Source organism: Etheostoma spectabile, unplaced genomic scaffold, assembly GCF_008692095.1.
Source record: "Etheostoma spectabile isolate EspeVRDwgs_2016 unplaced genomic scaffold, UIUC_Espe_1.0 scaffold00005242, whole genome shotgun sequence".
Taxonomy (NCBI): Eukaryota; Metazoa; Chordata; class Actinopteri; order Perciformes; family Percidae; genus Etheostoma; species Etheostoma spectabile.
The window spans coordinates 32,922-50,000 of record NW_022603239.1 but is presented as its reverse complement, the minus strand read 5'-3'; the positions used below and the strand labels follow the sequence as shown (position 1 = coordinate 50,000).

Sequence of the window (17,079 nt, the reverse complement as noted above, 5' to 3'; positions counted from 1 at the left end):
TAAGGACTACTAGCCAGTCAGGAGCAGAGCAAAGCCATGAAGCGTAATATGAGCACTACAGTGATGTCATTACCAGCTGTTCCATTATTATCTGCCTGTGGTCATTATTTCCACATTACTGATGATTATTGCGTAAATATTTTTGTGAAAGCACCAATAGTCAACCCTACGACGTCTATGCAACTGTTCAAAAATATTTTAATTTGTTTTCCATATTGCCCAGCTCTAGAATGGGTTTAATTATTCAGAATGTCATTGAATAGTTGAATAATACCAAAAATGTTTCAACGATGTGTATTTATATCATTTTAGCTTCTTTTTTTTGGCCTGATGCAAACAGGATAGCTGGCTTCAATTTGGAGGGGGGGGGGGGGGGGGAATTGTCCTGCCCCATTTGAGAAAAATATGAATCACAATTTTTTTTTTAGCTTAGAATTGATATCACAGTTCTCTTCCACAATTTTTGTCTCACAAAGTAATGTTTCTTGCCCACATGAACCATGACATAACACATCGGCAGAACCAAACCGATGTTTTGGCGCCGATCACCACGAGAAGAGAGGGAGCGCTTTAAAACCTTTTTTAAACCGTCTGTCTAAAACTCACAGGAGGAGTCGTAGTGTTCGTTAGTCGACGGCTCGTAAAATTAAATGAGAATTGAAGTCATTAAAAAAAATTATAATAATAAATTAATATTCCTAACGGGGAATCCGTTTCAGGAGTATTAATGTGTGGCTCAGATTAGGGAATCTCAATCAGTTGTGTGGAATATTTTTCTGCATGAATGGAACTTAAAAGTTGTACAAAACACCCAGTTACTACAAGATGAACCATAATAATAATGAATAATTGACCGTGAGGAGGAGGAGAGAACGGGGAGGACAGGAAGAAAGGAGGAGAGGAGTTAATTGTCAGTTAACATAATGTCATGATGGACTAGTCTCTTGAAGCCAGATCTTCCTCCACAGCGCTGCACAGGAAGGTCTGACTAGTCCACACAGCATTCCTGGATGGGAAAAAAACCTTCTCTGGTTTGTTGGCATTTCTTTAAACCAATCACAATCGTCGTGGGCGTGGCTAAGCTTCGGACAGAGCCACGCTGCAAACTAGTCTCAGGAAGGAACTTGTTTTGGTGGAACATGAGTACGTTCAGAAGTAGTTTTAGTCGTCAACAGAAAACTCAGATTGGACAGATAGTCTAGCTAGCTGTCTGGATTTACCCTGCAGAGATCTGAGGACCAGGTAACCATAGTCCTCAGATTGGACAGGTAGTCTAGCTAGCTGTCTGGATTTACCCTGCAGAGATCTGAGGACCAGGTAACCATAGTCCTCAGATTGGACAGATAGTCTAGCTAGCTGTCTGGATTTACCCTGCAGAGATCTGAGGACCAGGTAACCATAGTCCTCAGATTGGACAGATAGTCTAGCTAGCTGTCTGGATTTACCCTGCAGAGATCTGAGGACCAGGTAACCATAGTCCTCAGATTGGACAGATAGTCTAGCTAGCTGTCTGGATTTACCCTGCAGAGACCTGAGGACCAGGTAACCATAGTCCTCAGATTGGACAGATAGTCTAGCTAGCTGTCTGGATTTACCCTGCAGAGATCTGAGGACCAGGTAACCATAGTCCTCAGATTGGACAGATAGTCTAGCTAGCTGTCTGGATTTACCCTGCAAAGATCTGAGGACCAGGTAACCATAGTCCTCAGAAATCAGCCGCAGGTTAGAACTAGAGCTGCACAATTAATCGCAATTTTATAAAAATCACAATATGAACTGGTGCAATATCCAAATCACAGGGGGGTACAATATTTGTTTAAGGCAAAATATGTGTAAAACCATTCTGGATTAAGTATTGTGGTGCTGCAGAGACGTCCCGGCCTACAAATCCCATCCTACAGATCAAAATTTTTGTTTTGTAGATTCTTGCAAAAATAACTACAATAATTTACATTTTTTAAGATGAATAAGTCAATAAAAATACTGATACAAACATAATTCGCTTCAATATCGTGAATCACATTGCAATCGCAATATCAGTCAAAAATAATGGCAATTAGAGATTTTCCTCATATATTGCAGGCTTAGTTAGAACGCCAACAGAAAGAGGAAGGGGACGGATATCCGGCAGAAAAGAGGGACATCCGGTTGAACTTCCGGCGGCAACGGGCAATCTCCTAAGTGGAACGTCATCGATAACTAATGAACTACTGACCGACTAACTGACTGAATCCGATACACCAACAGATTGTTTGCTGAAGTTTAAACACTTAATTTGAAATACCCAATACAAATATATAAAATACAAAAATATATTAAAAAAAAAAAAAAAAACGTTTTGGTATTCTTCCCAAAACCGTAAAATAGTGAAACTGGAGCCAGAGTTCCTGTGCTCATTGAAGTATTCTAGGGGTCTTGTAGGGAGGGTTGTACTTAATCTCAGTTGTCTAACACTCATATGATTTTGTCGACTGTGTTTTACGGCAAATTTGTAAAAGTTCCTCCTCAAAGAATCAGCAACTCTTTAAATCATGTTTTACAAGAGACGTTCTTCTTTAAAAAGTGGACTAATGGACCATAGAAATCTTAGTTGTCTAATCAGCACAGAGGAGACAGCACTAGTTGTGGAAACTGTTAGGGGAGCTTTACGGGGTTGCTGAAGCTGCACATGATGCGTAATAAAACTTTTCTGTGCTGGCTTCTCCATTGTTGTCCCATGGAGAGAGCAGTGCCGCTTCTACCGCTGATCATGTGTAGGTCGCTTTACAATGTTCTTGGGGTTATTTAAGTGGTTCTACTTATCTTTAAGGAGGTTTTTCAGGACTGAGACAAAAAGGTTGAAGCTAATTGAATTGATTTCAGACGTCTCTGTATGTTTCCTGCAGATGTGCAGCAGCTGTTGGTGGTTAAGGAAGAGGGTCCCCCTGAGCAGCAGGAGTGTAGCTCCAGTGTGGACCAGAAGAAGCCAGAGCACCCTCCACACATTAAAGAGGAACAGGAGGAACTGTGGAGCAGTTGGGAGGGAGAGCAGCTTCAAGGTCTGGAGGAGGCTGATATCACCAAGTTCCCATTCACTCCTGTCCCTGTGAAGAGGGAAGATGATGACGCTTCAGGTAAGAAAAACATGGTTGTTCTTGGTTTCCTTTTTAGGAGGTTCTAGTTTATCTGCAGACAAAGATAGGGTTTAAACAATCAGTAAGTTCTTTGAGGTTTTCGTAGAACTATGTAGTTCTACTTTTGCTGCTGGACATTCTAGTGGCCATTGAAGAGCCTTTTATGCATCAGGCACATCACCGCACAAGCTATATCTTTGGCAGAATGGATTATATGATAGGTAGCGTTGTGCAATTAAATCTTACAGCTAAATTAGAAACCGAGTGTAGCCAAGACGACTTTATCGTCTTGGAAATAAGGTGCACAGTTGAATGGTGAGGTTACTATAGTCAGCTGCAAAGTGGACTTCTCTGCCTTACACCTCAAGCTGAGAGCCTCTGGCTGCCTTGAGATTCTTACATGATCTGTGTACTTTAGCTTCTTGCAGATTAAAATACGTGACCCACCGGTACTGCGCTCTGGGCCAATACGTTGAGCCCTTATCTCCTCCATTTGTTTGGAAGGAGAAGTAGATAACTATTAAGGGAGCGGGGATTAACAAAACTTGCTGCATTTGGGCCGATGCAAAGACAAGAATGCCATGAAGCTGGAAGCTATGGCAAGGCTGATGGTTAATTAATTTCATGTCCCCCTGAAATCATATTTATGTTCAAGCGTAGTGTTATAATGGTCATTTTTATGCTGATGATAGCCTTATATTCTCCACAAACCAGCCAGTCCTTCTCCAGATTACAGTCTGCTTTCAATGACTTCCAGACTGTCCTGTTAAGTTTAAATCTTGTTCTTATCACTTCTTGTCAGTTATATAAAAAGGTCAGAGGTTTTGCTAATTCTCAAAGGGAGACCAACGTTTTTTTGGAAGGTGCAGTTGTCTTGGTTTTGTCTGATCATATGCTTTTCAATCGTGTGTTTCCTGTTTTCTACAGATGTTAATCAGCTGTTGGTGGTTAAAGTAGAGTTTCCCTGTGAGCAGCAGGAGTGTAGCTCCAGTGTGGACCAGCAGAAGCCAGAAGTCCCCCCACACATTAAAGAGGAGCATGAGGAACTGTGGAGCAGTCAGGAGGTAGAGCAGCTTCAAGGACTGGAGGAGAATGATGTCACCAAGTTCTCATTCATTCCTGTCCCTGTGAAGAGTGAAGATGATAATGAGGAAGTTCAGTCCTCACAGCTTCATCAGAGACAAACTCAACACATGGAAACAAAAGCTGATGGAGAGGACTGTGGAGGACTAGAACCAGCCAGGAACTCACATCCACTTTTACAACCAGAGACTGAAGACCAGACTGCAGACTCTTCTGAACCTGAGACTGATGATAGTGCTGATTGGAAGGAGACCAGAGAACCTCAGTCAGCTTTAAATTCTCTGAAACATTGTAGGAAAACATTTAGCTGCTCTGAGTGTGGTAAAAGATTTAACCGTGAGTCACATTTGAAGAGACACATGATGACTCACACAGGAGAAAAACCTTTTAGCTGCTCAGTCTGTAATAGATCTTTTGCACAGAGTGGAGATTTACAGAGACACATGAGAACTCATACAGGCGAGACGCCTTTCAGCTGCGCTGAGTGTGGTCATCGATTTAAACAGAAGTCATCCTTGATAAGTCACATGACACTACACACGGGAGAGAAAAGACACGGGTGCAGTGTTTGTGACAAAAGATTTATCTGGCATTATCAGCTCAGGATTCATAAATGTGTTGGTCGTAAGTCCTCACAGCTTCATAAAAGAAAAACTCAACACATGGAAACAGAAGCTGACAGAGACAACTGTGGAGGACCAGAACCAGCCAGGAACTCACAACCAGAGACTGAAGGACAGACTGTAGACTCTTCTGAACCAGAGGCTGATGACAGTGCTGATTGGAAGGAGACCAGAGAACCTCAGTCAGCTTTAAACTCTCTGAAAAAAGATTCAAGACGTAAGAAAACATTCGGCTGCTCGGAGTGTGGGAGAAGATTTGGCCGCAGTACACACCTAAGGAGACACATCAAAACTCATACGGGAGAAAAACCTTTTAGCTGCTCAGTTTGCAAGAAATATTTTACACAGAGTGGAAGTTTGCAGAGACACATTAGAATCCACACAGGAGAAAAACCTTATTGCTGCTCAGTGTGCGGAAAAAGATTTATACAGAAGTCCCAGCTGACAAACCACGCGGCAGTTCACACAGGGGAGAAAAGATACAGCTGCAGTTTTTGTGATAAAAGATTTGCCTGGCCAGAAAAGGTCAAAAGACATAAATGTGTCGGTCGTCAGTTACATCAGAGTCAAACTGAGGAGAAGAGAGAGGCAGACAAAGCCAGGAACTCACATTCACCACCAGTTTTACAACCAGAGACAGAAGACCAGACCAGAGACATTTCTGAACCTGAGATGTATGACAGTGCTGACAGGTTTCAGTCAGCAGCTGAACTGAACAGGCAAAAACATCTTGTATGAGCGGCAACCATTTTTCTTGGGCTATTTTACAAGTTATTGATCTAATCAGCCCGTTTAATGGTGACACAGAGGGATCTTTCTGCATTCATCAAAAGCTTTCCATGAAGTAAATCATGAAATTGTACTCTCAAAACTAAGTACCTGTGGCCTTCAAGGTTCAGTACTCCAATGATTACATGAATACTAAAGAAATAGCAAACATGATCAAAGTGCTCTTCTTTTTAAGCAAACTTGTTGTGCGGGGTCCCACAGTGGTCAATCCTTGGTCCTTTTCTTTTTCATATTAAGATAATTGACCTGATTGGTTGGTTCCATTCTAGGGCTGCACAATTAATCACAATTTTACCAAAATTGCAATATGGAGTACCGCTATACTAACTAAGAATAAAATGTGTCAAACCATTCTGAATTGTGACGCTGCAGAGACGTCCCGACCTGTAAATCCTATCCTACAGACTAAAGAACAGATCCTTGCAAAAATCACACTATCATTTTCATTTTTTAGATTTTAATGAAAATGAGTCATACAAAAATGATCATTCCCTCCAATATCGTGAATCATATCGTTATCGCAATTGCAGTCAAAATAATCGCATTTTTTACAGCTTAAGTAAACCGCTTTTCTGTTCTTTATGCACCGAGACGATACGTGGGTGATATGTTTATGGAGGACTTTATCTTTAGTGCCTCTCCTTGTGCGCTGTTGTAGCTTTTACGTAAATGTGACAACACTCAGTCACATACAAGTGAAATGCTCTCACACACTAATAAAACACTCATTTACACCCGTCAAAGTGAAATCCATTTCAGTAATGTATATAAGAATACATTTTAAGTGTCAATAAACCTAATTTAGTGTGTAGTGTGTATAAAAGAATGTTTCAGTAGTATATATATGCCTTACTGTATATGAAGTTTAACAGTAGGCCGAAACATTGCCTACTGATAAACTTTATATATTTTTGCAGGTTAGACAGTGTGCGGGAGTTTTCTTCGCCTTTGAGCTAATTGTCCCCTCCGACGCTCCTGTCACACGTTGTAGATGTGCAAAGTATTTTTCTGTCAAGTTTGTAAAAACACTACTGAAACGCTCCTTGCATACATTATTGGAAGTAAAATCCTAGCATGTCAGTAGTGTATGTGAGAGTGTCACTTGAATGTGAAAGGTAATTGTGAATAATGTTGCGATTGATTGATATTTTTATTTGCGTGTGATGCCACTAAGTCCAACACATAATTACATGACACCAAGACAACCGTAAATAATTCCACAGCTTTCACGTCAATGTCCACACACAACACAACATACTCTACTTTGCACAAAACAAAGAACTAAAACAGCAGCCACAACACAACAGTGCAACCCAAACGTTGTCCAACTAGAGCCAAACGACCAAAATATCGTGAATGTCACTTCCAGACAGAGAATCATCGATACAACGCAGTCTTCCTTTTACCCCGCGCTCGTTCTAAAAAGTCTCCAATTAAAACGGATTTATGTTTGAACAACAAACTAATAGATCTATACCCTATACCCATAATCCTCTGCTGCACGCCCGGCGGGCAACGCTGCCTGCTCGCATGGCGGAGAGTAACAGACGCTGGCGGACGCCTTTACAGCTCACAAATGCAGCTGGCCCGCCGTGATGATGATGATGATGATGATGATGATGATGATGATGATGATGATGATGATGATGATGACAGCGTTTGGTTCACAAACAGATATTCGGTGCTGCGTCCACTACCGGGCGTCCCGCAGGTTCCTAAAACTATTTGTATGTTACTATTTATAATATTCCTTATAAGTATTAAGTTTCATTTATAAAGGTTGTACATTTGTTCTTGTCCTGTCAAAGGATTAAATGCATGTTATGTGTGGGTTTTAATTTATTATTTTTTATATTTTATACAGTGTATATATTTTTTAGTTTCAGAACAAGAATGCTCTTAAAGTGGTAAATATTTGATCCATTTTATGATATTAAGAGGAAAACCATATTACTAACCCATATCTACATGTGGTTGACGTTACTGATTTTTCATTAAATGGTCGAGATGTTGTCATTAAGTTTCATCCTACGTGGTCTTTGGAGAAAAATATGAAAATCCTGCACTCCATTTATTACAGGCCCTGAACAGTCAGACACCTGCGTGGGGGTTCAGAGGAAAACTAAGGGGCCCTGAGGACCGCCGGAAAGACTATTTTCAACAATAAACACAAAGTGGTATTTAATACATTCTGCTAAACACACTTGTCATTTGTCAATCGAGTAATACTTATCTTAATTCAACGGCCATTGTACAAATATCGTTATATTAATTAAAGGGAAACAAAGTGACTCCACAATCTGAACTTATTCCATTTAGCCAAATGTTTCTATTCACGTTTCCTACATGAGTGCCAAGAGCCAGGGTCTGTCCCAGGTTTCTAGGGGGGGGTTATTAGGTCTCTAAACTATAGAGTGGTCTAGACCTGCTCTATCTGTAAATTATAGAGTGGTCTAGACCCGCTCTATCTGTAGATTATAGAGAGGTCTAGACCTGCTCTATCTGTAAATTATAGAGAGGTCTAGACCTGCTCTATCTGTAAATTATAGAGTGGTCTAGACCTGCTCTATCTGTAAATTATAGAGCGGTCTAGACCTGCTCTATCTCTGTAGTGTCCTGAGATAACTCTTGTATGTTTTAATGCTCTAAATAAAGATAAATTGAATGCAAGTACATTTATCCACTCCATGTCTTATATATATATATATATATATATATATATATATATATATTAGATTAATGCGTATCCATTTCATTTCTACATATGTTCGTATCCTGTTACATAATACATTTATTTCAACAACATATGATTTACAAAGTTTCAATAGAGAGAGAAACCTGCCTTAGAAATGTAAACTGTAATTTCTCCACTAGGGATCAATAAACAGTATAAATTATTATAGTATAGCTTTCATAAATCATCTAAATGATTACCTTGCGTGTCATATGTTCCCATATTATTTTCTTCAGCGCATTAACTGATCACACGCCATGGGATCTCATCATAGGCAGAATTTGGTGGGGGCTTTTTCTCAGGTTTGTTTTGAAAATTATTTCCACGTGTTACTTGCCTTTTTCAAGGTTTTTGGGATGTTTTTGTTACTTTGTTGTTTTTTTAAGTAACAAAAACATCCCAAAAACCTTGAAAAAGGGGCAATTGTTTTTCTTTTCTTTTTTGCCTATTTCAGGATTTTTCTGGGATGTTTTTGTTACTTAAAAAAAAAAAATGGGACAATGTTTCAGAAGTTTTTGCCGCTGTTTCTTTTTGATGTTTGTGTCTTTTTTTGAGTTTTGTTTGATGTAGTTGGCTATTGTCTCAACACATGCAGACATGTCTCGGGATCTCCCTACATAGATTAGAATAGAATAGAATAGAAAGCCTTTATTGTCATTATACACAAGTGCAGTCCCTGTGCAAATACAAAGTGGGAGATCTATAGAATATATAGAATATCTCATCCTTTTCAGAGATAAAGTATGTAAATTGCAAAGAAAACTCATTGTCTATCTTGCAAAATATCAACCAGGCAAAGCTGCCTGAACGCTCCTATTAACCTTTACTTTGCCGTGGTAGACGGCGTGTTGTCCCCTCCGACGCACCTGTCTCACGTTGGAGATATGTATAAGTATTTTTCTGTCAAGTTTGTAAATTGAAAAGGCAAAAACACTAACCTTGTTCTCAGTAGTTGATCTGCTCCCGTCCGTCTGCCAGAGAATCTACATGAAAAAAAAACATTTGGTATAATGACCTGATTTATTGACCATAAATTCCATAAATAACTGTAAAACTCAAGTTAATAAGTTAGTGTTACATAGTGTTGAAAACATCAAAAAAGTGACAAACATTGAAAAAAGGGACAAAAACGTTAAAGAAAAAGTTAAAAAAACGATAAAAAGCATCAACAAAAGTGTTGATTTTTAATTTTGACGGAAGACGACACAAGGGTAAATACTTGTTCATTCTTACTGACCTTTCCTTTGTTCCTGCTCAGTCCACCATGCAGAAATGTTGGGGGCGGAGCCACCTGGGTGTATCCGTGGTAACAATGATGTCATCACTGACATCATAGAACAGAACCAATTCATGTTTTTTTTTTCTGTGTGTAGTTACTTTTCTTGTGTTGTTGTGTTGAGAGTTCAAATTAAGGTTTTTATTTCCCAAAACAAACCACCACAACAAAATAAAGAGAAAGTTTTTGGGCCCATAAAAGATCTGAACATAAGACTCAAAACATACAACTGACCTCCTACCAAAGAAACAAAGGGGACTTATATATTAGTCTTATAGAGTATATTTATATTTATTTACATTATATATGGGCTGATAAGCACAGGGGGAGAGTAACAATAACACTACTACAGAATCACAAATAACAGAAAAACCAAAAAGCTTAGTCCAAAAGAAATGCACAAAACAAAAAATACTCAATATAATATACATCTAAACCCCAGAACATCTAAGGGGAGAATAAAGCTCCCCCCCAGACATAACAAGCAGTGGTAGTGTCCAATTAGGCAACCTCTCCTATAAAGCTGCTGCTGCTCCAAGCCCCCCCCCCCCCCGGTGTGGACTCCAACACTGGGAAGCGCGAAAGAAACAGTTATAACAGAATGATCATCCAAGAGGAACCAGGCCCGCGCCCTAGGAGATACCTCTGTATGATCCACAAAATAAAGTCGGTGGATGTGAAATGAACCTGGGAGTTATGTGTAACTGAATGTTGGCAACAAATGTATAATGTGTATGAAAAAAAAGCATATAAAAAAGAATATATACCCTAGGAAATGTGAAGAAAACAGCACAGAAACTATTAAAACACAGTGGAAAAATGATTTATGTAAATTAAAATAAACAAATGATGGTGGTTAATGGTAATGCATTTGAGAGGTAATTGGGAGGAGCTCCACCCCCCCCCCCCCCCCCCCGAAGCTTTTCTTTATTCAAGTAAAATGACTTTGGGACTTTGTTTAGCTTTGTCCTGTTTTTAGTGACGTCAGAAATGTTTGGGCGGCTCGCAGCTGGAAGATCGTCGTGGCTGATTGAGAGCGGGGGGTCTTCACACAGGTGTTTTCAGATATTCTGGCTTATATATATATACATATATATGTATATATATATGTATATATATATGTATATATATACACATATATATACGTATACATATATATACGTATATGTATATATATACATATATACATATACATAGACATATATATGTCTATATATATAGACATATATGTCTATATATACATGTATGTATATATACATATATATGTATGTATATATATGTATATACATATATACATATATATACACATATATATGTATATATATACATATATACACATATATATGTATATATATATACACATGTATATACGTATATATGTATGTATATATACATATATATGTATATATATACATATATGTATATATATACATATATATGTTTATATATATGTATATATATGTATATACATATGTATATACATATATATATATATGTATATATATATGTATATACATATGTATATACATATATATACATATATGTATATATATATATATGTGCAATACATATTTATTACAGGCTGCATATGAGCATTACACATATTTAAATATTATTCAAATATTAAAAAATTAACAAAGGGAATTCAAATGGTATAATATGGAATGGAAATTATTTATTTGAAACAGGGACTATGCACAAGTAAACATTAAACTTGTAATAAGAGTAAATAATAACATTTAGCAACAATTGCTTCCACCTGTCATCCCTGGGTAGGTATGACAATTATAAAAAATTACAATTTAAAAAATGTAACAACTATAGATGACGTTGTGTCCGTAGTAATTAAAAACAAACAAGGGTGTCCGCAGCTCGCCCACTCTCTCTATCACCAGCACACACACTCAAATAATCATTCACACACACACACACACACACACACACACACACACAGTATCTTAAAGATGTATGCAAACTTGCTTACTCAACAACTAACTCTTTGTTGAGAAAGTGTGAGAACTTGAAAGATATATTTGTACATAAGATATATTCTGTAGGATTGGCATTCCACACGGCCACACACGAGAAAGAGGAACTCCCAAACTGGGTTTTACGTTGTGGGATGCTACACTCCCAGTGGCCCTAGAACTGGCCCCTTTGGGACACCCAAAGTAGAAGTAAGAGACGTAGATACTGTAACATTTTTACTTGCACAAATTGTTGTAGATTTCTAAAGGAAGATTTTATCCGATTTTGTGGTGATTTGGGGCGATATCATGTTTGGCCTGTTTGTATATCAGTACCTTCTAACTGTATCAAATCTAAGAAGACTGCTCCCACCGCTCCTCCTTGAACTAAGCTAGTTATTTCCTCAAGGAAGTACACCAGCAAGTGCATCACCAAAGTAACATGGCATTTTGATTTTAATAGAGTTATTATATCGCCAAGGCGTATGGTTTGGTTTAGGACAGCAGTACCTGTCACTCTGCCGCCATCATGGAATGAACCCCCACCTCTAGAGGAAGACAAGAAATCCTGGAAGTTTTCACAGTTAGTTTCACATAAAGCTGAAGTGAAACTTAATCTTTGTATTCTGGTGGAACAAGAACATTCTGGACCGCCAAACACTGACATGTTCCCGTTGACGTTCCTGAAGGATCCAGAGTACAACGCTCGCTGGCATCGTGTCTGTGCCCAGAATTAGACTGACTGATGCCTGATGTTTGAGGTTAGGGCTGCAGGATATGAGGAAATATGCTAAATCTGAATATTAGTGATGTTACGTTGTGAGCCGCGGCTTCGAGGCATGTGTCGAGAAAGTTCTCCATGATGCGTGTATCAAAGCTTGTATCTTTTAAGACACATGGAGATGTAAACCTTTTGGACAAACATTAACTATTTTGCAAACCTTGGAAAGCTTGAGGCTTCATCTCGCCATCACTACTATTACACTATTCACGAGTGATAGAGAAACAGATATTAAAGTGTTCCTAATTCTGCTGCTTTTAGTATCCCCCCACTGGGGATCAGTTAACAGTATAAAAAAGCAGCACTAAAGAAAGACAGTTACATTTTAAAGTGCAGTTTTCTGCTAATATGTAGATACTGAAACGACAAATGTCAATGCCCATTCTAGATGGATTTCATATTAAACCCGTCCCTATTTTCTTAACAAGTGATTCATCAATAGTTTTGTTTTGACAGAGGGCGTTACTTTAGTAAAAAAGCATAGAGAGCTGGACTTGGTCAAGTCCAACTAGAATATTAATAGAAATAGAACAATTTCTTGAGTTCCACAGCTTTCTATGTATCGTCTGGTACAGCCTCCAACGCTGTGAGAAAACGCGTCCACGGTTGCGTTACCTCTGTGTCGCCTCTCGGCTGCTCTCCCCGGCACACTCGTGTCTTTTAAACTGCGACTGCCACATGAAGCTTTGGCCGCAGACGCCACAGCTGAATGCTTTCTCCCTGCTGTGCGCCGCCATATGCCGCGTCATGTGTCCCTTCCGGGAGAAACTCCTCCCACACACCGAGCAGGGGAACGGTTTGGCACCCGTGTGAGTTCTGGTGTGTTGAACCAGAGTGTGCCGCTGGGTGAAACTGGCGTCGCACACCGAGCAGCAGAAAGGCTTTTCTCCCGTGTGAATGCGGAAGTGTGCGACCAAATCCGAGCGCTGCCGGAAGCTTCTGCTGCAGAGAGAGCAGCAGAATGGCTTCTCGCCAGTGTGGACTCTCATGTGCTTCTCCAGACTCCAGCCGTGACTGAAACTGGCGTCGCAGACTGAACAGCTGAACGGCTTCTCTCCCGAGTGACACCTCACATGAGCCACCAAGTGTTCCCTCCGATTGAAGCTCTTACTGCAAAACGAGCAGCCGAACGGCTTCTCTCCAGTGTGGCACCGCATGTGTCTCTTAAGATTTGTCTTGTGGCCGAATGTCTTCCCACACTCAGAGCAGATGAGCAACTCTTTGTCAGCCTGACTTACATTATCTCTCAGAGAGTTTAAACCTGACAGACGGCCCCTGCTTTCCTCCCAATCATCACTGACATCCGTCTCCGAAGACTCTCCAGTCTGGTCTTCAGTCTCTGGTTGTAAAAGTGGATGTGAGTTCCTGGCTGGTTCTGGTCCTCCACAGGCCTCTCCACCAGCTTCTGTTTTCATGTGTTGAGTTTGTCTCTGATGAAGCTGTGAGGACTGAGCTTCCTCTTCATCATCTTCACTCTTCACAGGGACAGGAGTGAATGAGAACTTGGTGATATCAGCCTCCTCCAGCCCTTGAAGCTGCTCTCCCTCCTGACTGCTCCACAGTTCCTCCTGCTCCTCTTTAATGTGTGGGGGGGCCTCTCGCTCCTGCTGGTCCACACTGGAGCTACACTCCTGCTGCTCAGGGGGAACCCAATCTTTAATCGCTGCAGAAAGCACAAACAGAAAGTAGTTAACACAGATGTAGAGAGACAGCACAAACGTCTTATTGTAGCTTCAACAGTATGGAGTCTCTTTTTTGAAATCTCAGCTTTTAAGGTGAAAGAGTACTGTTAACATTCTGAGTCATTCAAACTAAAGATTCAGTTTCCATTCTCTTTATTTGCATTTAAGTTGTAGATCCAAATCTAACCCAATTTCCGTGAGTTTCCGAGCACCAACATGTGTTTGTGTATTAGAGAAATAACCAAGCGGTTCCTTTGGTGCTTGGGCTCTAATAAGAAGTACTGTTGATGTGAAGTGTCATTTAGACAAAATACTTCTGTACTTCTTTTTGTAAAGACATCTGATGCAGAGCTGCAAAGATGAATGGATTAGTTATCAACTGTTAAATTAATCTCCAACTAATCTGATAATCCATTAATCAGTTTGAGTATTTTTTTAATGATAAAACAGGTCAACTTGTGTGATGTCAGCTTATTAAATGTGAATATCTTCTAGTCTCTTCTCCCCTCTGGGACAGGAAACTGAATCTCTTTGAGTTGTGGACACTGGAAGATGTTGTCTTGGACTTTTGGGGAAACACTGATCTACATTTTAGAGACAGAATATTCATCCAGGAAATAACACACATATTAATCACGGTTATTAACATCAGTAACAGAACACATGTAGAGCCTTCTGAGAGCTCCTCTCTACTCCGGCCTGTGTGTAGTGATTACTAACAAAACACAGTGTACATTGTAATTTCAGTATAAAAACAGTATAAATTAAATAGTGGTGCATGTATAGGACCTGAGCATGTGTGTGTAGTTCAGGCCTGTGTGTAGTTTGTAATAACAACAGAGTGAAATAAAGAATACACTATTATTATTAATAATAATATTATTATTATTATTATGTGGGTGTGATAACATTTTATTAAATCGGAATCAGCCCTATCAGGATGTGAGTGTTTCTGTGACTTCCTGTTCAGCCTGAAGGCTGGAATCATTCATTACTCTTTCAGAAAGGGTAGTTACCCTTTTGAAAAAGGGTAGGGTAGTTACCTTGTGTATATTATTTTAAAGTGTTACCCACAGCCTAGTAGTTACCCTAGGGTAGTTACCCTTTTGAAAAGGGAGGGTAACTACGCTGGGGTAACTACCCTTTCTTGTGTAGATTATTGTAAAGTGTTACCCACAGCCTAACACTGTCATGAAAACATCAGGATCATTAATGGTGTTAATGGTCATCTTTGAGTCTAAACGTCGTTCACTTACCGTAAAGTCCAGAGTACGGGCGCGCTGCTGCTGATTGGCTGCGCTGCTCCACCTGCTCCACCTGCTCCACTCTCAGCGTCGGGACTTCAGACATTTTCACACAACGTCTGAAACTTTCTCTCCAGCCAAACTCCGTCATGACCCCGTCAGCTGTCCGGAATAAACGGAGGAATCAACGAGACGCCATATTGGGATGCTGTAAAGGCAGCCACAGTAAGCACAAGCGCTACCGGTGCTGTTTCCTTTAAGACTTTCTAAATAAATGTCCGTCAGATTTAAAAATCAAAACAAATGGTAAATTGATTCAACCTTAAATCCCAGCTAGTTTACTGTTAACAATGAAAGTATGATTTATAATGTTAGCTACTTATCAATAATGTTTTAATGTATGTTATTTTATCATTAGTGTTAATACCTCTGGGCAGCACCTAATCCCAATTATTCTTATTTTGAAATCTAAAATTATATTTTCATATATTATATTTTTTGAATAAATGAATGAAGACTTGAATGAATTTTATTTCAGACATATCCAAAATACACCGAATGTTGGGGATGGCAGCAGCTCAGTCAGCTGGGTTGGGAACCGGAGGGACACTGGTTCAAGTCCCCACATAGACAGTGGTGGACGGGTAGTTCGATTTCCAAGGCACCCCCCCCCCCCCCCCTCCCCCTACTCTGACATTAGTGAATTTACACACACAATCAAACGTGATGCAAACTAACGGCAGTTACAGACAGCTGTTAAAAATAATACTAATAAACTTGGTTTTATATTGCTCCTTTCTGAACAAGGTCTCTGTTGTGAATCTATATTCTGTGGAACTCTAAAGAAAGACTTGTCTGTTGTAATTGTTAGGATAAACTGGGGGGGGGGGGGGGGGGAACAGCACTCATTATAGAACATTTTACACTAAAACTGAAGTTATTCGTATTACAGTGTGTCCTGTCCAAGGACTAATGTAAGAAACATAATCCTCAACTGCCCCCTACTGGCCCATTTCAGCATTAGAGATTTTACACATATGAAGGTACTGTGGATCAATGTAGGAAATACACAGCTCTTACCATCCCCAGTCCTCCGGCACAGGGAAGAAGCAGATTACACCTCTGATGGAGACAGTTGTTGTGGCAAAATGTGATAAAATCTGGGTTTTAAAGGTCCCATTTAACATTAATATCAGTATTAGGGACCACTAAGGTCTATATAAAAGAGACTTCAGATACAGTATTAGGGGACCACTAAGGTCTATATAAAAGAGACTTCAGATCCAGTATTAGGGACCACTAAGGTCTATATAAAGAGACTTCAGATACAGTATTAGGGACCACTAAGGTCTATATAAAGAGACTTCAGATACAGTATTAGGGACCACTAAGGTCTATATAAAGAGACTTCAGATACAGTATTAGGGACCACTAAGGTCTATATAAAGAGACTTCAGATACAGTATTAGGGACCACTAAGGTCTATATAAAGAGACTTCAGATCCAGTATTAGGGGACCACTAAGGTCTATATAAAGAGACTTCAGATACAGTATTAGGGACCACTAAGGTCTATATAAAAGAGACTTCAGATACAGTATTAGGGACCACTAAGGTCTATATAAAGAGACTTCAGATACAGTATTAGGGACCACTAAGGTCTATATAAAAGAGACTCCAGATCCAGTATTAGGGGACCACTAAGGTCTATATAAAGAGACTTCAGATACAGTATTAGGGACCACTAAGGTCTATATAAAAGAGACTTCAGATACAGTATTAGGGACC

General features: G+C 39.6%; 2 protein-coding genes across 2 annotated transcripts in view; one reads left to right on the top strand and one right to left on the bottom strand.

Annotated features, from left to right (window-relative positions):
* The window catches only part of LOC116677479 (zinc finger protein 665-like), a 12,494-nt gene extending 6,937 nt beyond the window's left edge, over positions 1 to 5,557 (top strand). Inside the window, exons 3-4 of the mRNA XM_032507936.1 lie at positions 2,886 to 3,113; positions 4,041 to 5,557. Coding sequence (XP_032363827.1) covers positions 2,886 to 3,113; positions 4,041 to 5,557 — 1,745 coding nt within the window. The remainder of the gene's footprint in view (positions 1 to 2,885; positions 3,114 to 4,040) is intronic.
* LOC116677492 (gastrula zinc finger protein XlCGF71.1-like) overlaps positions 1 to 17,079 on the bottom strand; it is a 38,294-nt gene that overhangs the window by 2,169 nt on the left and 19,046 nt on the right. The window contains exon 2 of the mRNA XM_032507949.1: positions 12,940 to 13,934. Within this exon, the coding sequence (XP_032363840.1) occupies positions 12,978 to 13,781 (804 nt within the window). The 5' untranslated portion in view covers positions 13,782 to 13,934 and the 3' untranslated portion in view covers positions 12,940 to 12,977. The remainder of the gene's footprint in view (positions 1 to 12,939; positions 13,935 to 17,079) is intronic.